At 39.5% G+C, this 24,357-nt stretch overlaps 1 protein-coding gene across 7 annotated transcripts in view; it reads right to left on the bottom strand.

Annotated features, from left to right (window-relative positions):
- ADAM23 (ADAM metallopeptidase domain 23) overlaps positions 1-24,357 on the bottom strand; it is a 180,085-nt gene that overhangs the window by 33,014 nt on the left and 122,714 nt on the right. For 5 of the 7 annotated variants that reach the window (XR_003899754.1, XM_026647693.2, XM_026647688.2 and 2 more), the window contains exons 16-24: positions 23,577-23,648; positions 22,217-22,303; positions 20,356-20,436; positions 13,158-13,208; positions 12,140-12,203; positions 10,104-10,209; positions 8,013-8,132; positions 5,576-5,744; positions 307-418 (exon numbers count right to left, since the gene is read on the bottom strand). Coding sequence is in view for 6 of the 7 variants with exons in the window: in XM_026647693.2 (XP_026503478.1) it covers positions 307-418; positions 5,576-5,744; positions 8,013-8,132; positions 10,104-10,209; positions 12,140-12,203; positions 13,158-13,208; positions 20,356-20,436; positions 22,217-22,303; positions 23,577-23,648 (862 nt within the window). In the remaining variant the exon portion in view is untranslated. Of the gene's footprint in view, positions 1-302; positions 419-5,575; positions 5,745-8,012; positions 8,133-10,103; positions 10,210-12,139; positions 12,204-13,157; positions 13,209-20,355; positions 20,437-22,216; positions 22,304-23,576; positions 23,649-24,357 lie in introns of all 7 variants that reach the window. The other 2 variants (XM_026647694.2, XM_026647690.2) reach the window with 2 other exon arrangements.

The following is a 24,357-nucleotide window of genomic DNA, read 5'->3' as shown; positions in this document are numbered from 1 at the left end:
GTTTTAATTATGAAGATGGCTATTAAAGGACAGAATAAAGGGGGAAAATTGGGATGAACCGAAATGTCTGGGTTCATATCTTTCTAGAAATGGGATCTGGAATTATAAAAGTCAAAGTATATTCACAAACAGTCTTCAAACTAACATGCATGTATCTTCTCGGAGAGGCATAGTTTTAATATTCTCAAGGGTTTGATTCTGAATGATAGGGTTATACCTTCCTTTCCCACATGTTAATTCTACTGGTGCTAATAGAGAAGACTAATCTAAACGTGTACTAAATATTGCAACTGAAATCACACAAACCCTTAGGTCCTTCATCCTTCTTGTTGGGAGTATCCCTGATAGGGTCATCAATACTGCAGTCTGTCCCTGCCCAGGAGAAATTACAAATGCAAGTGGCTTCATTACTACACACCTAGAAAAGAAAATGAAAATAACTGTTTTTGAAACACTTTTGATTAAGGTTATTCAGCATATGGTAGAAATAAGTTACAAGATACACAGGATAAAATTTACCAAAACACATACCATAACAAGAATGATTGTTTAGAATGTTCAAGAAATCCATCACCGTATCCAGTACCTAACAGGTGAGGATGGAATGTTCACCCCACACAAGCCCGGAAAACATGAATGTGGCTCAGAAGGTGTTAAGTAACTGATCGGTCACACGTAGGGGAGTTAGGCTTGATGAGCAAGCGAAGCTGAGGAGCAGCAGCAGGTGGGGCTGGTATAAGGCCACGCATTGAGGGCAGAAGGGGGCTGCCATGTGCAAGCCTCCAGTTGGTCTTTGGGCTTAAAAAGGAGAAGGGGAAAAACCCAGGAGAGAAGCAGCCCTGGGGATCCAGGCCCTGAGAAAAGGGCATACCCAGAGAGGTGTAGGAGAAGGAAGCCTGAAAGAGGTAAAGTAGGAAAAGGTTCAGGGAAAATGGTTACAAGGTTTGGGATGGTTCAGACCTTCACTGCTGATTCGAAGGTCCTTGGAACCTGGAGTACTGGGCAGGCCTGGGTTCCCCTCTCAGCCAGTAGGGAAGTGGCACAGTCTGGGCAGTGAATTGGAGGACTGCCTGAGAGAGTTCATACAGAGATCCTTTGATACCCTGGAAGGGAAAAACTATAGTGACTTGGCCAGAAGGACAAGCCATGAAGAGGGAGCACCCTGAGTTACAAAGGGGGAGCAATCAAGTCAAGAGGAAAGATGGAGGGACACAGGGTGAGCAACCAAAGGAGGAGGCATCAGACTGGTCAAGAGGTAATCCCAAGATACGGCCACAAGGAGGCGCCACAGTGGTGAGCTGTAAACCCCAAGACACAGGTATATCAAGTTCTTAGTTTTATTTAATTTCCCAGGTAGATACACTCAGAAGATAGCATGGCAAGTGTAGAAGACTCCATTAGAGCTCAACTGTCCCGTGGACTCTCGTCAGTGCAGGGGTATTGGGAGCTCTAAGAACCCTTGTTTTTATTCATGGGCAACTGAGAACTTGGGTCTGGGTGGATGAGGCATTTGGTGAAGCCACAGTCTAGCCCTTATTAATTTGCTCTTTTCATGAAGCTGTGAAAGGGGGACACAAATTAAGTTACTTGTTATATGTATCCATTTCCAAACTGATCATTGTAATCAGAACCACTTTCAAACTTTGGGCCTCATACTTCCTTAGGCAGCTTGTTCCAATGTAAGAGAGAGGGGGAATTCTGAGTTTCAACTGACAGTTTCTTCTTCATTCTTCCAGGTTGGTGGTGTCAGTCTATCCTCCAGCAGAATAGGCCAGGGTTTCATTTTAAGACTGCACTTAGAAGGATACCTCTGTGAAAATGTGTGCTTAAACCCACCAAAAATTAGATTACACTTGTAATAAATATGAACTCCTACCAAACCCATAACATTTAAAATACTAATCAATAGTGGATGATGGCTGTAAATGGACGATGGTAAAAAGAAATTAGAGATGGAGTAAGTTGCTGAGGAAAGTGACTGAAGGAAGGTGTGGTGGAAAAGCAGATAAAGATAGAAAGAATGAAATTTTGATCAAGATTAGAAGGGCAGTTAGTCATCAATAGAGGTACCTAATCAACTGGTACATAATGTATAAAAACTATAGATTACATAGTCTATAGATAATGCTTAACCAAGTTGACAGACGGTACAATGCTGATAATCAAAAGTAAATAAGCCATGTAATTTTTGTTTATACCTTTATCTCATTCTGCATCCTCTAATGTTCACTAAAGAAGCTTATCAAGAAGGATAAAGATAACTTTAATCTTACTTGTAAGAAAGGTTTGTTGAACCGAAAATTCGAATTAGCAAAGGCACAATAGGAATGTGGAAAAAAATTCAAAGTCGTCAAGAGAATGTCTGGATCCCTTTCTTAACTCCTATATTGCCCGGGTTCTCTGTGCCTCTCTCTCTTTCTCCTTCATTCTGAACCCAATTCACCCTCCTTTCAGTCTGTCTCCCTTTACGGATTCTCTTCCCATATGAATCTTCCCCATAATAAGAAAACAATTTCCTAATATAGAGTCTAGTCCTCTACGGCACATATCTGTAGAAATTATAGCAGTCTATCTTATCCCTTGTTGACCCTGCTCTGCGTTTAAAAAAAAAAAAGAAAGAAAAGGTGGGAGTGGGGGAAGCACAACTAGCTAGAAAAACAAAGTGTTTGATCAGTAGTTAAGACACTTGATAACTTAGGGTATGTCTACATCCAGCCGCTAGTTCGGCGGCTGGGAATCGAAGTTCTGGGTTCGACTTATCACGTCTTGTCTGGATGCGATAAGTCGAACCAGGAAGTGATCGCCGTCGACTGCGGTATTCCAGCTAGACGAGAGGAGTACCGCGGCGTCGACAGGGGAGCCTGCCTGCCGCGTGTGGACCGAGGTAAGTTCGAACTAAGGTACTTAGAACTTCAGCTACGTTATTCACGTAGCTGAAGTTGCGTACCTTAGTTTGAATTGGGGGGTAAGTGTAGACCAAGCCTTAGTCAAATAGACTCAGAGGTGGACTATGAAGCATAACATCCCTCAGTGTAAACTGATGTGCTAGGGTGGAAATAGTGTCAAAACTAAGTATAGTTTAAACCAGGGGTTCCAAAATGTGGCCTCAGCCCACCTTGACACAGTGCTGGGTGGTCTACCGGCATGACTGCATTCTCCTGTCAAGCTCAGTCTTAGTACATCTTTAACTCCAAGTGACTCGTGTAATCTAAGTAAAAACTATATCAATGTAATGTTTTGAGCTATATATGTTGGACAGAGTATAGAAAAAAATTATTTTAAAAAAATAAGCTGCAGTACTGTACGCAAGTTTAATTCTCGCGCATACAATGGTGTGTTTTGCTGCAAGGTAACCTAGCAATGTACAAACACTGCCATTTACAACTATAAAAAATGGCAAGCAGTATTTTAATCTGACATGGATCGATTTTATTTTTTGAAAACTGGCGGAGAAGATAATGAGCGTCCCAGACCATCTACATCTACACAAAACGAGCCAGCCAAAAAAAAAATAATAAAGTGGTAAGAAGATATGATGACACGTTCTTGAAGTTTGGATTCTCCTTTACTGGATTGGATGAGTACCCATTGCCTCAGTGTGTTATTTTATATTTTTAATTACAATATTTGATTCTTTTCTAATTAGTTGAGAATACGGGGGTCTTTACTTACACAGCACAGAAATTCAGATGATATACTAAAAAATTTGAAAACAGTGTTTAAAGTTGGACAACTATTTTGTTTTAAAATCAACAAATAACACGTTAACAATTTTGTTAACATTGTTGTGTTGCTTATTCAGTTTTATATGCTGTACATTTATACATTGTGTTTTCCTTGTTTGAACACCACATTTCACTCAACATTTTTTTTAAAAAGTGTCATTTTCTTAAAAGTGTTTGGTTTCAAAGATCTTGATGCATTTCTCTGAGTGCATATTGCTAGGAATTTCTATCATTACAAATGTTTACATTAAAATGTAAAGAACACATGTGCACTGTATTTACAGTTCTAGTGTATGTAATTAAAATTAACAATTTCCCTCAAGAAGTGTTAATGGGCTGCAGTGCCTACTGCAGCAGCACAGATGGACCTCCAAGAAAGAAGTTCGGGAACCCTGGTTTAAACAGTAATGACTTCTTTAATTAGGCAGAATAAGACAATCTGCATATGCAGAGGGCCAATAATTCATATTTTCAGTCCAGAGTACAATGTAGCAGCGAGGAAGGCTAAGAAGATTAAATAGCCTGATGTTCTGTATTAAGAGTACATATTAACAGCCCTAGGAAAATGAGTTGTTAATGTATCGAGCGCTGGTTACTACCTTTGGAGCTTCCTGACCAGCACGATGCAATGGAGACAATAAATGGAACTGGAAGGCTCACATATGACACAATATTGGGATTATTTATCTGGGAGAGTCTGAGGCGATAAGAGGTATCCTATTAAATTCTATCAAATTAAGGTTAATAAACTGGAACAGAGGGATATAGGTTTATGTTCAGAGGAAGTATACTGCATGTAAAAAGAATCTGTGGAGAATAAAGAAAATAGTGTTGCTAAAGGAGGTGAGGACCAGTAGTTTAATATTTGAACACAAAATCAGCAAGTATGAATGAATGCACACAAGAAGCACAAGTAAGAAGGTGCCATTTTCAGGTCTTGTCTACATGAGAGATTTTCCTTGGCTATTCCCTGCGGTGGCAAGCTATCAGTGTTGCTGCACAGGTGCAATCCCTGACATAGACAAGCAAAGTTATTTGCACCAATGGATCTTAATCCAATTTCAAGGAGGTATAGACACCTTACCAAAAGGAGTTAACCAGGCTTCAGATCATGACACAATCCTGAATACTGCTCATTTGTTTCCCCATACATTCAAAGTGAAACATGATCCATCCTGAAAGATGAACTTGCTCAGTGTGGTTTACTTTTCTCCAGTAGCCTTTCTGGAGCACCACTGAATGTCTATTTCTATTCCCTTTTGCTGGTGCTTTCCGATCTGCTCCAATCCTACGCAGGTCCCATGCCCTTGTCCCACTTATTTCTGCTTCCATCATTCTAAAGACCTCGCATCCAGATGGTACAGTAGGGCTTTCACAGTCTCTTCAAGCAGCCCAGAACACTGGCTATGCCATACTGGTTCTAAGTTTTAGGGCAAGAACCCTGAATTTCTGCAGCATTAATACTGGATTCTGTGGCAAACTGAAATTATTCAGAGGTTTGAAATGTGTGGTGAAACATTAGGGAGGTTTTTATAGTACTGGACTTTACTATTGACTTCAGTGGGAGCACAGGCCACTAGAAGTGCTTTTGAAAATCCCTCTCTAAATATTAACATGAAAACTACAGTGAATTGTGTTACACCATTTAAAAACCTTGTTTTCTCATGTTATCTATGCCTCTCACGCTGTCATAGAATTAAAGTATATCACAAAATCCAACACTTGTGTATTCAGGAAATCAGGAGTCTTACTGAAGATTTTAGGTACAGTACACAACACTGTACATTAGGCCCTGTTTATAGTGGAAGTATGGACAGAGCTTATCTGCTATCCCGCGGATATGGACTTACCCCATGATCTGAACAGACTTTTCCATTAGAACCAATAGGGCAGCTGCTTATGTTCAAGGACTGAATTGGTAGGCACTTCCTGTCTACACACATCATGTGAGGGCCACATGGAGCTCCATCTTCCACATATCCTAAATCTGTATCGTCATCTAAAAGCACATGAGCACCGCTAAGAGAAAAAGTTTTAAAATACTATTAATATTATGGCTAGAGCCTTTTTAAGATATTAAAACACAATAAAGGTAGGGATGTTAAAAGTGCTATAACTTCTTCACTCCACAGCACACTATAGGAAAGAATATGGTATGCACAAATTCACATCAAAATTTTTCTATTAATCACACAATTCTCACAGTAGTACTGACATGAAATAGCTATAACACGGAGAAGAATTCTAGGTATTGACATGCAATTTTAATTTGCTCTTAGTTTACATGTCTATAACTGACAGAACATCTTTCTTTTTTTCATATCTTAGAATGATATTTCTAGAAAATATTACTAGTTAATGTATATATATTTATGCATATTTTATGAGAAATGTTTCATTCTTAAACTCTAATCTCAAATGGGAACAGGGAGTAAATTGGTGGAGAATGGTTGTATATATACACAAGAGAGTATTCTTTGTTACTTTTACTATTCTTAATAATCAAATTTTATTTAATTTTTTAAAAGCACCCATCCAGTAATCTGCATGCAAGACAATAAAAACATGTGCCTGTCCTCTGACCAATTAAATGATAACTAAAGATCTCCTCCTACCACAATCATTCATATAAAACAAATAATTCCTCTTGCTGAGATAGTACTGCTCAAAACCAGGACGTCTTATATATGGATCTTTCGCTCTTCTGGATTATAATTCTTAAACTTCAGGGAAGAGCAATGTGATGCTGAACAGTAAGGTTTGATACCAGTCTCAAGAAGGTAATCTGTGAATCCACATGCTTTTCAATCCTTAAACGGAGAATATCAGTGATTTTTAATAAAAGGAGAAATACCATTTAAAATAGTGATTTTTACCTTTAATAACTTTAAATGTAGCTGTTGAAATTTTTTATCTTTATCTTTTTCATAGCTTCCTAAATTCCAATTTCAGAAGGGACCATTGTGATTATCTAGCGTGACTTCCTGGATAGCACAGGCTACGTCTACACTTAAGACACTGCAGCAGCACAGCTGCAGCGCTGTGGTAGCACTTCATTGTAGAGACTACAGCAATGAGAGAGGTTCTCCTGTTGCTGTATGTAAGCCAGTTCTCCTGTTGCTATATAATTATTCTGTTGACATAACGCTGTCTGCACTGGGGGTTAGGGTCAATTTACCTACATCTCTCAAGGCTGTGGATTTTTCACTCCCCTGAGAGACGTAGCTATGCTGATGTAACTTTTCAGTGTAGACCAGCCCTCAGCCATAAAACTTCCCCAAAGTAATTCCTAGAACATATCATTTAGAAAAACATCCAATCTTGATTTTAAAATTGTCTGTGACAGAGAACCCTTCATGATCCTTGGTAAATTGGTCCAGTGATTAATCACCCTCACTGTCAAAAATTTACACCTTATTTCCAGTCTGAATTTGTCTAGCTTCAGTTTCCAGCCGCTGGATCATGCTATACCTTTCTCTACTAGATTGAAGAGCCTATTATTAAATATTTGTTCCCCCTGTAAGTACCTGAAGACTGATCAGGTCATACCTTAACCTTCTCTTTGTTAAGGGAAATAGACTCAAGGACCTCAATCTATCACTATAAAGACATGTTTTCCAAACTTTTAATCATTTTTGTGTCTCCTCTTTGACTCTTCTCCAATTTATCAACACCCTTCTTGAATTGTAGACACCAGACCAGGACACAGTATTCCATCCACACCAAACAGAGAGGTAAAATAATCTTTCCGCTTCTACTTGAGATTCCCCTATTTATGCATCCAAGGATTGCATTAGCTCTTTTGGCCACAGCATCACACTGGGAGGTTGTGTTCAGCTGATTATCCCCCACAACCCCCAAATCTTTTTCAGAATCATTGATCCTCAAGATAGTCCACCATCGTGTAAGTATGGCCTATGTTCTTTGTCCCTCATTGTGTACATATAGCCAAATTAAAACTCATACTGCTTGTGCCCAGCTTACCAAATGCTCCAGATCACTCTGTATCAGTTTCCTGTCCTCTTCTTTATTAACCCTTCTCCCAATTTTTGTGTCATCTGCAAACTTGATCAGTGACGGCTTTATTTTTTCTTCCAGATCATTAATAAAAATTGTTAAATAGCATATGGCCAAGAACCAAACCCTGTGGGACCCACTAGAGACATGCCCCTTTGATGATGCCCTCTTAATAATTAAATTTTCAGACTTATCAGTTAGCCAGCTTTTAATCCATCCACTTTGGTTACGGATAGAAAAACCATTCATGTACGCTGTATAGTCTTTTACCTGCACTCCACTACACGCCCCTGGTGGTAAAAAGAGGTTGGGGTAATTTCTCCCTGAAGATGACCAATTCGTGGAACTCGAGTAAGATTAGTGCAGAGCAAAAAGCCACAGAACACATCACTGCGAAAGAAAAACAAAGACAAAGTTACCAAATAGAGTCCTACTAACAATATTTATAAGATACAAACTGTTGTGTCAAAAGCAATGAAGGTATGGAACCAACAATATTACTGCAATAAATAACTTAAGACCAGCTTCTGCCACTGCTGGTCACATAAAGTAATAACTTACTCAGTGAGTAGTACCAAAGACTTTGGTGGTACTACTCTAAGTAAGATACTACTTGAGGGGAATAAGGATGGCAGAAGCTAGTCATAATCAGCAGATGTTGTTAATTGTAAAAACAGAAACAAAATTCTACCAATTGGTTAATTATGAATAGCAGCATTTCCCCACGTTTATCTGAACAAAAATCTATTTCCACAAAAATACTTGAATATAATATTAAAAGGGGCCCACAGGTGGACAAACTATGCATAGTTTTGTTATGCTAGACTACATTACATTGTGCTTTTTCAGGTAATTTGGTTACTCTATATTGATGCAGTTTGCTTATTTTGTATTTTATTTTATTCCCCATGTCATCACAGTACAATTCTAATGATTGTAAGAATCAGTAAAGTTCAGGGTGCACTACTGCATTCTTGGGAAAGAGACTGGCTTATCTGCTGCCACTGTATAACAAATAAATCACAATAGCCTACTAGCCTCAAGCTGGCTTCCCTTGCATGGACTGTCCAAATTTTGCATTGAAGTCGCACATATAGCTGGATGAATACTGCAAAACAATGTGAATATCTGTGTGCATTCCAAGTGGCTGTTCATCTGACTAGGTTTGTGCTCCTTCTTAACAACTATTTTCAAACATTCATGCATACGTTTTTAGGTGTGTTTTTTTAAATATGAACTTTGGGGGGAATGGTTGTTCTTCACATGACTATTCATTCACACATTAACAAGAGTATTCACCATTCATTATTCTCCTACTTTTAAAGTTTCAGTCATCCAACCAAGGAGCAGATAGATCATGTGACACATAGCAAATAGTTGTAGTGAACAAGTTCACAAACCATCCATAGGTCAAAATTTGTTCACTTAATCAATTAAATTACAAATAGTAAATAAATTAATAAACATTGAAGTACTCCTGAATGATTCCTGAACTGGAAAAAAAGGGCTAAATCAAATAAGTCTTTTACCTCTAGTTATATGCTCTCTCAACTAGCTCCCTGCTTGGAAGTTCAACACATGCCCAAGACAACAGGGAGAGGTAAAGAGGAGGAGCTTACACTGCCAGGACCAGTAGTCGAGCCAGAGGAAGAGTTTAGTATTGCATCAACTGCCTCTATCCCGTGGGCACTATGGCTACTTATGACATATGACACCAGCTATGGGACATCTCTAGATGCAAATTGGTAGAATGAGCCTCTGTCTTCCACAGATCAGTCAGAGCTCACTGTTGTCCATGGCCTACTAGTGTCTTCCAAATATTTGGTCATATTGTATACAAGGAGGTCCAACATGATGGAAGATCATGGTCTCACTCAGTGAGAGCAGACTACTACCAAGCTATCACTGCCGTTTCCCCTCTTCCTTCCCGCCCCCGGCTACGGGGTGGAATTACCCTGAGATCACAGGATCTAGCAGAGAGTCCTGGGCCACGTCTGGAGGTGGAACCAGCATTCATATCTCTGGCCACTTACATCCCTGCCTGACCTTGTGTGCATGTACATTACAAATGTGTGACACTGTGCTGCTATATGCTTTAACTTCTCTCCACAAGTCCAAATTGCCAGTACATCTGCACAAAAATCTAGATGTGAGAAATTCCAAAAATGTGAATTTTTGAGCCATCTGGGAATTCTGCAAACCAATCTGTGAAATATTTTGGAATTCTGAAAATTTGTAAGAAAAAACGGAGGATTCAAAACCATGCAAAACAAACTGCTGAAAAAGTTCATTAAAAATCTGAAAAATATTAGGCCAATTTCACCCAAAATATTTAGATAGTTTCTACAAAACTAAACTTACTGTTTACTGCACTGAATCCATTGGTCTCCATCCTTTCCACAGTTTCCTTTTTTTGTGCCTTCTGTATTAAGCTTCTCATAACAGAATTTGTCAGACCCTGTAGCCTCTGTCGATGAAAAAGGGAAAAGAGAATGTACTTTACGTTGACAGCAGCAAGTATTCTCTTCATAAAATTAATGTAAAATATGTAAAGAACTGCCACAAGAAAATATAAACACAGGACTTTGAAATTTCATCCTGTGTTTTAATTTATGGAGTAGATTTTGTTTACACAACGAGAGGGGGAAGGAGAGAGAAGAAAAGACAGAATTCTATCAGGCAGCTGAAAAGGGAAAATATTTCCCACCTTATACTCAGATTCCAATATCTGAGCTGAATATCAGTCTGGAGACTCTCTCTCGGTGATTTGTCTAAGCAACATCTACCTAGGTGTATATCTTCTTCACTTGAATATTCTGGGGGTCTAACTTTGTTCACACATACATCAGTATTACAGAGGTGCAATTTAACTGTTTTCCCTGCTGTTATTCCTGATTTATACTAGTGTGAGAGTAGAATCAGATTATCTCTCTATAGCACCAGATGTTTGCCTCTCGATGTATCCAGGGAAAGAATTAAGGGGTCTGATTCTCCTCTCAACTCACACCAGTGTAAATCAGGAGTAATGGAGTTAAACAGATACAAAACCAATATAAGTGAGAACAGCATAAAACTGAGATTAACTCGCGGTTTTTCAGTGTAAGCAGAGAAGTCCTAACTTTCCTAATAAAGTAGGATTGGATAGAAGAGCCACATTCAATCTAGAACATTTTCCACCTTTCTTTTCTTTAGGCTTTTTGGGTTTCCACACGTTAGCCTGCTTGCGCTAAGAATAAACCTTTTCAGAGTCTCACCTACCTAAAGAGGCAGGAGCAGCGAGCTGGCTGTGAGGAGGCAGAGCAAACAATAATGGGAAATTGTTGAAAGAGAGGAAAGTAGAAAGAGAACAAAGGCAGAGCCTGAAAAGATGTTCTCAGAATTTGGTCTGTGATGTGACTTTTCTGTGCTTGGGGGTGGACCAATAAACATCCTTCCAGACTCATGGAGTTAATATAAAATTACTCATTAACAAGCCCTTTAGGCTTTCTTTCATTAAAAAAAAAATAGTGTCTCCATTATTTAGAATGACAGAGAAAGTAACAACTAAATACAATGTATCAGTTACAGCATAGGCACTTATATAGAAAAGACAATCTAAATAATTTCAATTAAAATATAACCTTAGAGTTAGAGAAAAAAATTTACTGTACTGCCACTGAGCTAAGGGAAAGATACCAGGAGTCCACTAAAACTACTGTCCCCATCTTTCTCTGTATTAAATGCACTATAGCTTTTGTTGCTTGTGACAGACAGTAAAAGACAGAAATCTCCTAACTCCACAATGGGTAGGAACATTCTTTTCTCTCTCACAGACCACACACACCCCACAATCACTTAAGTTGGGATGAATCTGGCATACATAAACATCACAATGGCATGAGTACAACAGACTGGGACATACTGGTAGTTCAGTTCTACTGTCTTATGCTCAAAATCATTATCCAGTGCATGTCTCCCCTGAAGATGAGGGAATCGATAGTTATCTGTGTGATTTAGTTTTTAAAAACACACATTTATATTAAGGTATATTAAGAAATATTCTGAAGACAAAAATATATTTATCCAAAGATATTAACCTAACGTGCTTGTAGAATTTAGTTTTATATTTTCTGGTGAGTTTCAGCCTGGGTTAGCTGCAGTAGATGCTGCTCATCTTACCTATATCTACAAGCACAGCAAGTTATAACCACCTGACTCCCACGGCTCCAACATATCACAGACCCAAATACCAAATGACATCACAAGTCACCCACATTATCTCAACAGACATTTTTTCTCTGCTCTACGGTGGAAACTTTTAACTGAAGGAGGAAAGTACAGTAGGTGGAAATAGTAATAATACAAACTAAAAAATACATATGAATAAAATATATTTAAGGTAGGCAACGTCAACCTACTAATTCCCCAAATGTATTTGCACTGATTGTCTCTTGTCTTGCATTCTCCATTATAGCAACGTCCCTAAACAAAAACACAACAAATTAGTGAAGGGAAACCGAACATATTACTTTATTTTTTTAAATCAAATGTTGTCCTTTAGCTGTCTTTACAAGTTCTCTTTCATTTTCATTATTATATTTTATACATTGGGATATAAACTCTCCTCTTAATGTGCTTGGGGGGAGGGGGAGGGGTGAGTGGAAAGCACATTTATACACTGGGGGCCTGATTCTCTACTGCATTTCATGTTGTCATTTAAACTAGTCACAGTGGGTTGAAAATGCTGCCCAATCAGATTTTCCACTCACCCACACTAGTGGCAGAATTATACATCCACTTTGCAAGGTGTAAAGGCCTGCATAAGATGCAAACTAATGAAAGAACTCGCCCTTCATTTCTATTAACTTCAATGGAACTAACACCAGTAAATCATTGCAGAATTATATAAAAATATACACCTGTACATTTGGGTGCCCACTGAGCCTCACCAATCTTGTATTTCTATTTTCTGCAAACTGCCTGCTGGCCACAAAGAAAATCAGAGGAGAAAGCTGAATTTTTTTAAAGTGATCTGAAAAGGGCCAAACTGACTGTACTTAAACTGAAATTCTCAATGTTAAAAACAGAGCACAGACAGCACAGGCAACATCAGTGCAAGTTTCTTTACACTGCTACAAGCAATATGCCTCAACTTTAACCAAGAAAGTGAGAGACTAGATCAGTCCCTATGTCTATACAATGGCCCACCAGAAGGCTGAACAAAACATTGAAGAACTGCAGGGAGAGAGGGATGGATGATATGCTTAAATTTAATAGGTGCTCTGTTTGTCTGCACGATGTTTGACAAACCCTTAGGATGAATAAACTGAGACACAGAGTTTATGAAAAAATAAGGAAGAAAAGTGAGTTAAGAAATGAAAATTTACACTGGATTCATTATTCATTGATTTGCAAAGGTTTAAAAGCGTTACATACTTGATTAGAATCACAAGCATATCCATCTTGTTTATGAAGATTTGGTGGGCACTGAACATCAAAAGATAAAAATTCTTGATCAAATTATAACATTTGGAATTGTAGGACAATAAATAAATGTTTAACAAATTATTTAAAAACAAATAGTTGGCATAAAATACATGCAGAGGAACTGTGCAACAGAAGATGTCATCCTTAGTGCTAAAGGGTCCCAAGGGTTATAACTACTGTATAAGAAGTCGGAAAAATTAGGTTTATATTTATTAGAAAATAAGCTAATAGGATATATGATTGTGGCGTATAAAATTCAAAGGAAAAAAAGAATGGAGAAGGTTTATTATGTTTATATAGTATCCAAAATGTGGTAGATGCTTCACAGACAAATTAAAATGATACAGTAAATGCACCAAAGAGTTCACACTCTACCTATAGACATGAGATAACAAATAATAGATGGAAACAGCTAGGAAGGAAGACAAAGGTTACACAAGTCACATCACACAGACATTTAAGAAATATCACAATGCTATTTGACAGTGAAACTCAAACCAAGAGGGAATAGAATGAAACAAAGAAAGAACCAGACACACACTTAGGAATCTCCGAATAAACTTTGAATGAAAGTAATTCCATTGGTAGTCTGTTCCACAATAAACAGTAGAAATTCCAAATATAGTCAAGAACTTAAGGAAAACGACTTTACAGAGTAAAAGTGCTAGCTGGGTAGGTAGATAGACATGTAGCAGGTCACTTTACCACTCCTTGCCAAAACATTACCTTGTTAACATAACCTGTAACTGTTCTATCTGGTCCTTTATTAAGGTATGTGTATAAACAGATTAAATTGTATAGTATAATATATCTAAATATATCTATATCTACACACACTTTACAAAACACATTTAAAGAAATCATGTTGTCGCAAAGGGACTGCAAAGCAGTTGCAGGGCCCCGAATGGATTGTTCCTGATACAGGAGCCCCTCTAGACAGGTACACAACTAACTACACCAGACTTATACCTTCCTCTCCCTTGCAAGAGCCACTGATTGGGGGGGGAGGGAGCATTCCTGGTCATCTGACAAGTGAGAGGGGTGTGACTAGGGCAGTCCCGTACCTCAGTTATTCCTGAGCTGCCACAAAGTCCATAAAGTCCTTGAGCAGCTGGGCACAAGTTTGGGCAGCCCTTAGGGTTGTTCTAACCAGCTATAGGGATCAAACTGGCTCTTAGTGGCCCCAGATTCGAGTGGGCACATGCCGAACTCTTAGAACCTGTACAGAGCCCTGCACAGGATGAATTCGGCTGTGGTAGAAGTGTGTGAATTTAGCTGTACAAGAGCCTGGCTGACGAGTGATGCCACCAATATATAGATCACACAAAGAACAATTTCTCATGGTTATGCTCAGCAATAGTGATGAACACAAGAAAAAATGGAAATACTGCACAATGTAGATAAGGAGTGATTTAGAAATAATTTACATCAACCAAATACTAATGCAGCTTTAGATAGCTACATATATTTCTGTGGTAAGTCCATAAACAGTCACACAGTTACATATATATATGAATTATATGATAACCAGCCACTTCCAGTTCTTAGAGCTGTGTGTTCTGATATCAAAACAGTGAAAACTTGCCTATCATTAATACATACTAGAAAACCTGCTTCACAGGGATGTCCCGTGAATGGTGGAACTGTAGAACAAGAAACAAAGGGACAGAGATAGAATGACTTAAAAAATAAATAAATAGTAAGCATACTACTTTCACAGCGCCCTGAACCCTTACTGGGACCAGCTCCTGGGATCTGCCAATTGGCAGTGATTGCGCATTGTCACAAGACAACAAGCCCTAATCTAACTGCCTATTTTGGTTTTTCTGTATGTATACTGATTTTATGACATTGTTGGAGACATCAACAGAAATGGCTATGCACTAAATTGTCATGCAGTTCATTTTTTTGTACGCAAGTATTTGTTAGATATAGTTGCTACAGAGCAACAAGTGTCCACAAAAAGTACACGTTACAGTAATTTTGTATAATCAATTAAAAACTAAGGGCAAATAGCTTTTCCTCTTTAATGTTTTTGATAACAGAATGGTGGATCTGTTAAAAATAGCACAAAATTTTTTTCTGGTGCAGAGAACATTTTTTACTAGTTTAAAAGTAAAGTTAATTACTGTGTACAGTAACTGGAGTTATTCAAGATGTGTTGTCCATATGCACATTTCACTGATGCTATGCATGCACCTCAGGAAGTAGATCCGAGTCTTTGGGGCTAGCAGTATGCATAGGGCGCACGTGTGCTCTGCAGTCCTCATGCTTTTCTGCAAGACCATAATAGGGCAAAGCACGCCCACTGCCATTTGGTTCCTTCTGACTGCAGAATCCTATATAAGAGGACTCGGATGTAGAGAAGCTGGAAGGGTAGGTTGTGGAACATGCATATGGACAAACATCTCAAAGAACTCCAGTTACTGTATACAGTAATTAACTTTCCTTTCTCTGTTGAGTGACTGTCTATATGCGCATTCCACCGACATGCGCTCTGATCTTCCTCACATGAGGTATATACATACCATCACTGGGACGGGCATAAGGACGATCACTTGAAGGAGAACAATTTTAAAATAGGTGAGATACTGGGGCATAAAGAGGATGACATTATCCATTTAAATATTTGTAGGCACACTCAGCAATGTCTTCCAAACATCACAAACTGAATGGCTCATAACTTTCTTCAGAAACAAAGCTTCGGTTTTGTCCATATTTAACTTTTCTCAGAGGCTCCATTTTGACTAACCTCTTTTAACGATTTATCTATTTATTCAGTGTCTGTAGTGAAAAATTTGGGAGTCCATTTTTAAAAATGTCATTTTCCTTATATTTCTCATATTGGTTTAATCGTTCACATTTGCCTTTTTTACTTAACTTTTCTAAAATGTGCAGGCTTTTTAAACATTTCTGCTATTAAATGCACATACTTTCTTAGTTGGACTTTGACAGTGTTCTTCTTGCTTGAGCTTTATTTTTGGCCATCAATCTGTTTATGCTGTTAGATTAATTTTCCAGGGCTCTCCTTTTTCTCATGTTACTTGGTTATTTTTTTCATTCACACGAGCTGACCATAAACGTAGGTCACAATTCTGCCACACTGACTCATATTAAATAGTATCTTACTTTGTTAGTATTATTGTTTAACATATATATTGTGGTAGTGCCTACATCAGGAGCGGCCAACCTGTGGATCCAGAGCCACATGCGGCTCTTCAGAAGTTAATATGTGGCTCCTTGTATAGGCACCGACTCCGGAGCTGGAGCTACAGGCACCAACTTTCCAATGTGCCGGGGGGTGCTCACTGCTCAACCCCTGGCCCTGCCACAGGCCCTGCCCCCACTCCACCCTTCCCGCCCCCTCCCCTGAGCCTGCCGTGCCCTCACTCCTCCCGCCTCCCCCCCAGAGCCTCCTGCACGCCACGAAACAGCTGATTGGGAGGTGCGGGGAGGGAACGGAAGGTGCTGATCGTGGGGTTGCCGGTGGATGGGAGGCACTGGAAGCAGGGGGGCGGGAGCTGATGGGGGGCTGCTGACGTACTACTGTGGCTCTTTGGCAATGTACATTGGTAAATTCTGGCTCCTTCTCAGGCTCAGGTTGGCCACCCCTGGCCTCAACCATGACAGGGCCCCATTGAGTAAGTCATCATACAAAAATATATAAATTAACAGTCTCTACCCTGCAGAGCTTAGTCTGAGAGACAGGCATAACAGATGGATGAGACAAACAAGCAGGCTGGGAGGAAAATGGGGTAACAAAAAATAACTGGATGTTTTAATACAGATTTAGGGTTTATCTACATGAGAAATTACTCTGAGGTAACTATTCCTGACTAACTCGATGTGTGGACACTCTTATTCTGAAATAAGAATGCCTTATTCCAAATTAGCTTAATCCACTTCTAAAGCTTTGGAAGTGTTAATCCACTTTAAATTCACTTCCTGTCTTATTCTGGGTTAATTTTCATGTGCAGACCAGCAATGTGTGCACAAATCTTAGCCATATATTAGCAATAATCACAACTGCCAGATGGCAGTTTGCTTTATACATTTTGGCAGAGGTGAGCTTTGAGAAGGGGCTTGAAGAAGGATAACGTGGTGATTAAGGATTTTGACTGGGAGCTTTTTCCATGCAAGGCAGTGGCATGGAAGAAAGCGCAAAGGTGCTTGTGGGAAAAGCAGACAAGAGGGCGATCAAGGCTGGAATCACTGGCAAAGAGAAGGCAGGAGTTGACCTTGCAGTAAGATAGTAGGATGGATAGATAGGGCAGGGATAAAGAGTGGAAAGTTAGGAGAAGAAATTACATTAGATGTGATGGAAGAGCGGAGCCAATAGTGGGACTTAAAAAGGGTGGTAATGTAGTCCAAGTGACAAGCCAAGAAGATGATCTTAGGAATAGCATGTTGAATTAACTTGAGGCCGCAGGCAACAGGGCCAAATGAGAAAGAGGCCCAAACGAAAAATGAAACCAAGAGACAAGGTGAAAGTCCACAATGACAGAGAAAGGGAAGGGCAGGAAAGGGCTTCAGGGAAAAGTTAAAAGCTCTGTTTTGGCCATGTTAAGTTTCAGCTGATGACTGGACACCCACAACGAGAAAGCCAGGCCAAGATTTTAGTCTAATTGTAGGGCAAGAGGTCCAGAGTAGAGAGGCAGACTTCTGAGTCATCACCATAAAGATGGTAGTCAAAAGCCATGTTTACAGATAAATTTGCCCAGAGATAGGGTGGATAGGGAGAAGAGGAGGGGACCAAGGATCAGGGCTGTCTCCAGCTTTTTTGCCGCCCCAAGCGGCGAAGAGAAAAAAAAAGGGGGGGGGGGGGGAACGTGATCGGCGGCACTTCGGCGGCAGCTCAACCGCGCCACTTCATTCTTCGGCGGCAAGTCCTTCTCTCCGAGAGGGACTGAGGGACCCGCCGCCGAATTGCTGCCAAAGACCCGGACGTGCCGCCCCTCTCCATTGGCCGCCCCAAGCACCTGCTTCCTTCACTGGTGCCTGGAGCCGGCCCTGACAAGGATGCAAACCAGAGGGTCTCCCCACAGAAAGAGGGTGAGAGAGGGAGAAGGAGGACCCACTGAATTAGAAACTAAAGGAGTGATCCAACAGTCAGTGGGAGAACCATGTGAGGACAGTCATGAAAGCCAACAGACGACCAGATTTCAAGAAGAGTTTGGCTGGCATTAATGGCAGCTGATAGATCAAGGAAGATGAAGACGAGTTACTGTGCAAGTATGTCCACTAGAAACAATGGACCTACTTGCAGAGTAACATACTATTCAAAGTGAGCGTGTGTGGTAGAACTGGATCTAAAATTATTTTAAATTGGATTTGGATCCTTCTTTGTTTGGTGCACACATTTGGAGTGCCAAAGAACATCATGATATTCCGGCTATGTCCTCTTAAGTGAGAACAGGAAGGTGGTTTTAAGGTTTTTCTGTAACACCCATTACCTTAGTATCTAAACACCAACCACCTACTCTCAAGCTGGTTTTCTGTTGTTGCTTACTCTAATACTACTGGTAGAAAAAGCAGAGTGTAAATGCAACTAAAAAGGCTAGTTGTCAGAGAGGAGGAGATTAGTTACTTTCATACTGCTATTTTTGATAAACAAGTGAAGCACCAGCAAGGAAACAATGCAGGATGGGATGGGAGAAAGAGACAACATGGTGGAGATGGGGAGGACACAGAGTCTATATAAAGGGGGAGAGAAACAAACATGGGGGAGGGAGTTTTCTCATGAACCAAAGAGTCTCTGATCAAAACTCTTTCCCCTACCCTTTCTTTGAAACTAATCTCTTCCACCTGATAAGAGGCAGCTGGAATTTCAGCTCCACTCTGCACTCATTAGCTCTGAGGGATAGATGGGGATGTCCCTCCCCACAGACTCTGGAGATGCCACTGTTGACAGCATTAATCTTGTACAGTCTTTGTATTCAGGGAACGGCAAAGATCTGACTGGCCTACAATGCCTTTCCACTTGTGCATTCTGCAGGACCAGATATAATCTTACCCAAAGTGTTTTGGGAGCCAATGTAAATGCTAGATGCCTATGGCATTATTCTGTTATTTTCTTGGTGCTCACTGGAAGTGTGTGGGGGGAAAGAGGGAGAAGAAATTGAGCACACTGTTCTATCTACATCTCTAGAAGTGCTCTAGGATAGGACAGCTTTCATTCTCCACTACAGAGAAATTCTGGCTCTTTGTTAAACAGAAATTGTAATGCTTGCTCTTAAGATAAATACATTTAATCAGTAAAGAATAAAAGTTCCGTCTTTTCTTTTGTTTTCAGCCAAGACTGCTATAGCCAAAGTGTCTAGGATTCCCTTTGAATCATGTACAGTTTAAGTAGCCCAGACCAAAATCATAAATAGCATATTGATTATACTGGTATGAACAGCTAATGGCTTTAACTGCCTGATAAACCTTGAAGTACCATGTTAAATTCTACTCTTATTGCATATATCTAATGGAAATTAAGGAGATGAGTCAATATATGAAATGTCAAGGCTCCATTGTGGGTAGAATGAAATATAGCTTTACATGCATAACTTTTCTTTGATACTTTTGCTAAGTTGTGCCCTCACTAAACTCCAGGGAATGCCAATGGGGTTTGAGTAAAGGCAGACAGTCTCTCTGCCATTATTTCTTTTGATAAGTTATGTTCTGAAACAAATCATTCAGCACAGCACATAAACGGGTTTTATTTTCCTTTCCTTATTTTCTACTATAATTGCTTTCTTTCCTTTTGCTTTCCTTAAACAATTGCTTTGCTTTCTGCTAACACATGCATACCTACACTGTGCATCTGTAATAAGTGCTTATTGCCCATAACCTGTTTATCACTTTTAGATATTTTGCTGGGGTTTGTGTCATTCGTTCTTTGCATTGTTTTATGAGTTTTCCTTTCTCCTTTTGTAACAGAGTTTATACTTATTAAATAATTGAGAACAGCCATTTGCTAATCACTTGAACAAAAACCTTCTTCAAATATACTTCAAACAAAATACATTTTTAATATTTACAACTAATGAGGGAACTGGTCATTTTGAGCAAATGTAGTATCAGCTTGTTACTCAATATATTTAATTGGGATAAAAAGATTACAAAATTGAATAGCGTATGCAGAGAGCTTAGGTATACATACCTGACCAGAGTCGCCAGTACAGTACTCTGTAATATCACACTCATTCACTGCATATCGACAGTCATAGCCTCGTGGGAAAAACTAGAAAACAACAAACATTCGTTAGGACTGAGATTATATAATGGCATATTCCAGACTCTTGTTTAGAAATATTCCTCATGTTTCAAAGCCATACTTCTCAATTTTCAAACGAGTCTCAGTATCAACATCCCACACAATAATAGAGAGAACAAAACATATCCAGAGGAAGCCTTCAGTACAGAAATAGTGTATGATTAACTCAGGAACCTACATTTTGTAATACTTGTGTACATACATATGCGTAAACACACACACACACACACACACACACACTTCAGTGAATGCTGAATTATCTAGGAACAGCAAAAAACCCACTGCTAGCTTCTGGTTCAACTGAAAGTGGTGCACATCAGTAATCTGAAAAGTATTCTTCAGTGATACATCTCTGCTAGAAATATTTTTCATACCATTAACACACTATGCGTAAGGGAAAAACTATAAAGATTTATTTCTGCCAAGAAAATATTGAGACTTTAAACAAAACAACCAACCCACCTATCCATTGGTTTATCAACAGCACATCTACTTCTACATTATACAGATTAGGTGTATGTTTAATTTAATGGGGCTAAAATAAAGTCCGGCAGCATGAGACAGTAAAAAAAAATATTGTTAATATTTACCAACAAAGATACTATATCTCAACCCAGTCTCATCCTGTGTCTTTTAATTACATTTAGATAGTTATCTGAGAAATGGCATCAACTGCCCCAAGTCAAAAGGCAGGTTATATTCCTGTGATGTTCAGAGACCTAACTCTTCTAGTTCTCATGGAACAGTTTGAGCCACATCCTTTAGGAATTCTCATGTTTGCTCTGTCTCTAATAACATTTCCCAGGTATAATAATAATTCACCATATCCTGCCATAAGCTACGCACAAGATTCCCACTGACTTCATTTGAAGTCCTGTGTATGAAACAACAGGATACCAGAGTGTGGCCCAATATTATCACAATGAGACCAGTATCTAAATTATTTTTTTCTAAAGTACTTGCAATCCAGAATTTTGGACCACAAATCACAATATTTAAAAATGAAAAATCAAGTGAGAGGCTGCTTAGTATGCCCTTCAATACCTTCTATTGGCAAACTACATCAGAGAAGAAAGCCTGCACTACCTATTGTAGCAACTATTATACTGTACTGTGGTGCTTCCAGAGATTTCAGCTGGATGACAAGTAATGCTACCAAAAGTATAAATTCAATTACTTGCTATTTCATGCTGAAGAAAAGGAGATGTGCACATTACAACTTTACATACTATTAGATCATTGCACCCAAAACACCAAGCAGCTTAAAAGTCGTTCTACCCATAACGCATTTATTTTCAACCATATAGTAAATAGATAAATAAATGTAATCTGGTTTTAACATTAATCTCAATAACATTTTCAAAGTATTGATCAAGGTTTCAGATATATGAACCATATCAAAGTCAATGAAAGTTTTGTGACCCAAACCAGCACAATATTTTGAAAATTTAGATAAAAATCTTTAACTCCCAAGATTGGTTATGTATGTCGTGGTGGTGGAATTAATCAAATCCAGATGTATGGTATAACATTGTGTGCATCAACAATAGCAACGTACACATAATTCCATCTACTGCCACATTGTCTGAAGGTCAGTAATCATGTTATGTTCCTTAAAAACATTTGGACTCAGTATATGTGGCCTATTTTCCCCCACTGTCACCCAGTATTTGACCTATATCAGGTTAGACGTTAGTTCTAGGGAAGACTGAGAGTCAATAGAAAGAAATGCTATAATAAGACTCACAAGACAGGATGTGTTACAGCAGGGTCCATCGCTACAGTGAGCTCCATTAGAGAGAGAGCACTTCTTACAGCAGTTTTCATAGCATTCCTAAAGAAAATACATCAAGTGATCTATGAATCTTCTCAACCATCCAAACACACCATCCTGTATATCATGATCAGGAAAAGGATTCAATCCTGTACTGACTAGAAAATAAACCAGATGAAAGAATCCTTTATGCTATTTAAACATCAAACTAGCAGGGAGACCAGTGTAAAGAATTCTATAGCAGCAACCAAATATTGGATTTGGGACTAGCAAGAGAGACAATGCATATCTTCTCAAACCTGTCTGAGGATGAGGTTCCAGCATGGACTCCATGCCCATGTAAGCCATTGAGGCAGTTTGCACTCACTCGGGAAAACCCCTAAAAGAACTAACTATATATACCATTATTTACAAAAGAACTAAAGGAGCCTAAATAAAGGTCTGCAGGTGCAGACTTGGATAAAGCTAAAGGCTCCCTGAATGCACTTTGGAGTGGAGGAGAAGGAACTGAGGCTGCACTACATAATATAGTCTTAGGCACTGAACATTCAGTACAGATAGAGGGCGCATGTGTGCAGCCCCAGATGAAAAAGCTTTGGAAACATGTTCTGTTCCTGAAGCACCAAGAGAGACAGTTCACTACAAGCAGGAATGAACAGAGACCCTTGGAGTATAATTAGCAAGCTCAAGTGGGAACCCTACCAACCCCTTTATTCTAGGTCAGCTTGATCTTCATATAACTCCCTTCCTTTCCCTCTCTTTCATCATTTCTCCATCTCAGGGCCACAGCCAAAATCCCTCCATATCCACGCCCACACCCAGAACAAGGGCAGATTAGAGGCAAGGAGGAGGAGTTCTCTCTTCTGTCTGGAGCTGCATGCCACTCTGCCCTGCCCCAGCTTCTTGCTCCTCTCTCTTTATGCACTTATACATGGTGTAATGCTGTTTTACCCAGGCCCCATCATCATGGTCCCCACTGCTCACAAGGTTCAGCCAGTTCCACACCATCTTTAAGAGGCACTTTTCTGAGCCAAGTGTGGGGTGGGGTGCAGTGGGAATATAGGAAAGGCAACAGGTTTCTTCTGTATTTGTAAGATTGAGCATAACACAGTGTAGCAGAAACAAATATTTTCTCATTAGGGAAAATAGTCTCCCTCTTTTACAGAAAGTTGACTAATACAATTCTCTGATCAAAGTTGTCCCACGAGACAGGCAGCGTAAATTCAACACAAAATTCTTTCTTTTCCCATTTTAACATCCATATAACTTTTGCTCAATACATTAATGCGAGAAGGGGCTGCAGGAACAGTGCATAAGAACATTTTAAACTTACCATTCGGAAACCACAATCGCATTCTTCTCCTGCTTCTACATATCCATTTCCACATTCGGGAGTTTCAAACAACTGAGAGACACACAAAGAATAAAACCATTGTGAAAAATGATGGAAGCTAGCAACTGACTCAGCTATGCCTTTAAGGACCAAACCCTCATCACAGTGCTTCTAAGACACCACTCCAGAGAGAGAACACCCAGAGCTACTCCTCAGGGAGTGCAGGTAGCAATGCAACCCCTTGTGCAGCTAGCCAGCCAATTGTTCAGGAGTGCAAGGTGTGTGGGCTACTTGTATCCTTTCCTGCATTAGTTGGGGAGCAGCTGTGAACAATCTGGCCCAAAGAAATAAAATCAGTAAAAGGAAAATATGCAGACAGTACAGTGCTATAGTGGAGCAGTATTACCTCCTTCCAATCCTATATATTCCCATCATTGTGGTTATTCCTTATGGGAAATATATGTAATATAATTTTGGGGGATCTATACAAGCACCTTATGACAATTTGGGGAATCTGTCTATGTACAACTTATGATTAAGGCTATGATTTTGTCATGGCTATCTTTAGTAAAAGTCAGGGACAGGTCATGGGCAATAAACAAAAATTCATGGAAGCCGTGACCTTTCCCTAACTTTTACTAAAAATAACCATGACAAAACGAGGAGGGAAAGAGTCCAGCACCCCGCCCTGCTGTGGCTGGGAGCTAGAAGGGACCCCTGCCTGTGGTGGCTGGGGAGCTGCGAGAGATTCCCCGCTGCCTGGGCACTGGGGAGCTCTGAG

The sequence above is a fragment of the Terrapene carolina genome, unplaced genomic scaffold, assembly GCF_002925995.2.
Source record: "Terrapene carolina triunguis isolate 2854851 unplaced genomic scaffold, T_m_triunguis-2.0 Scaffold62, whole genome shotgun sequence".
NCBI classification, from domain to species: domain Eukaryota; kingdom Metazoa; phylum Chordata; order Testudines; family Emydidae; genus Terrapene; species Terrapene triunguis.
The sequence above is the reverse complement of the archived record's forward strand: the minus strand, read 5'-3'. Positions and strand labels throughout refer to the sequence as shown.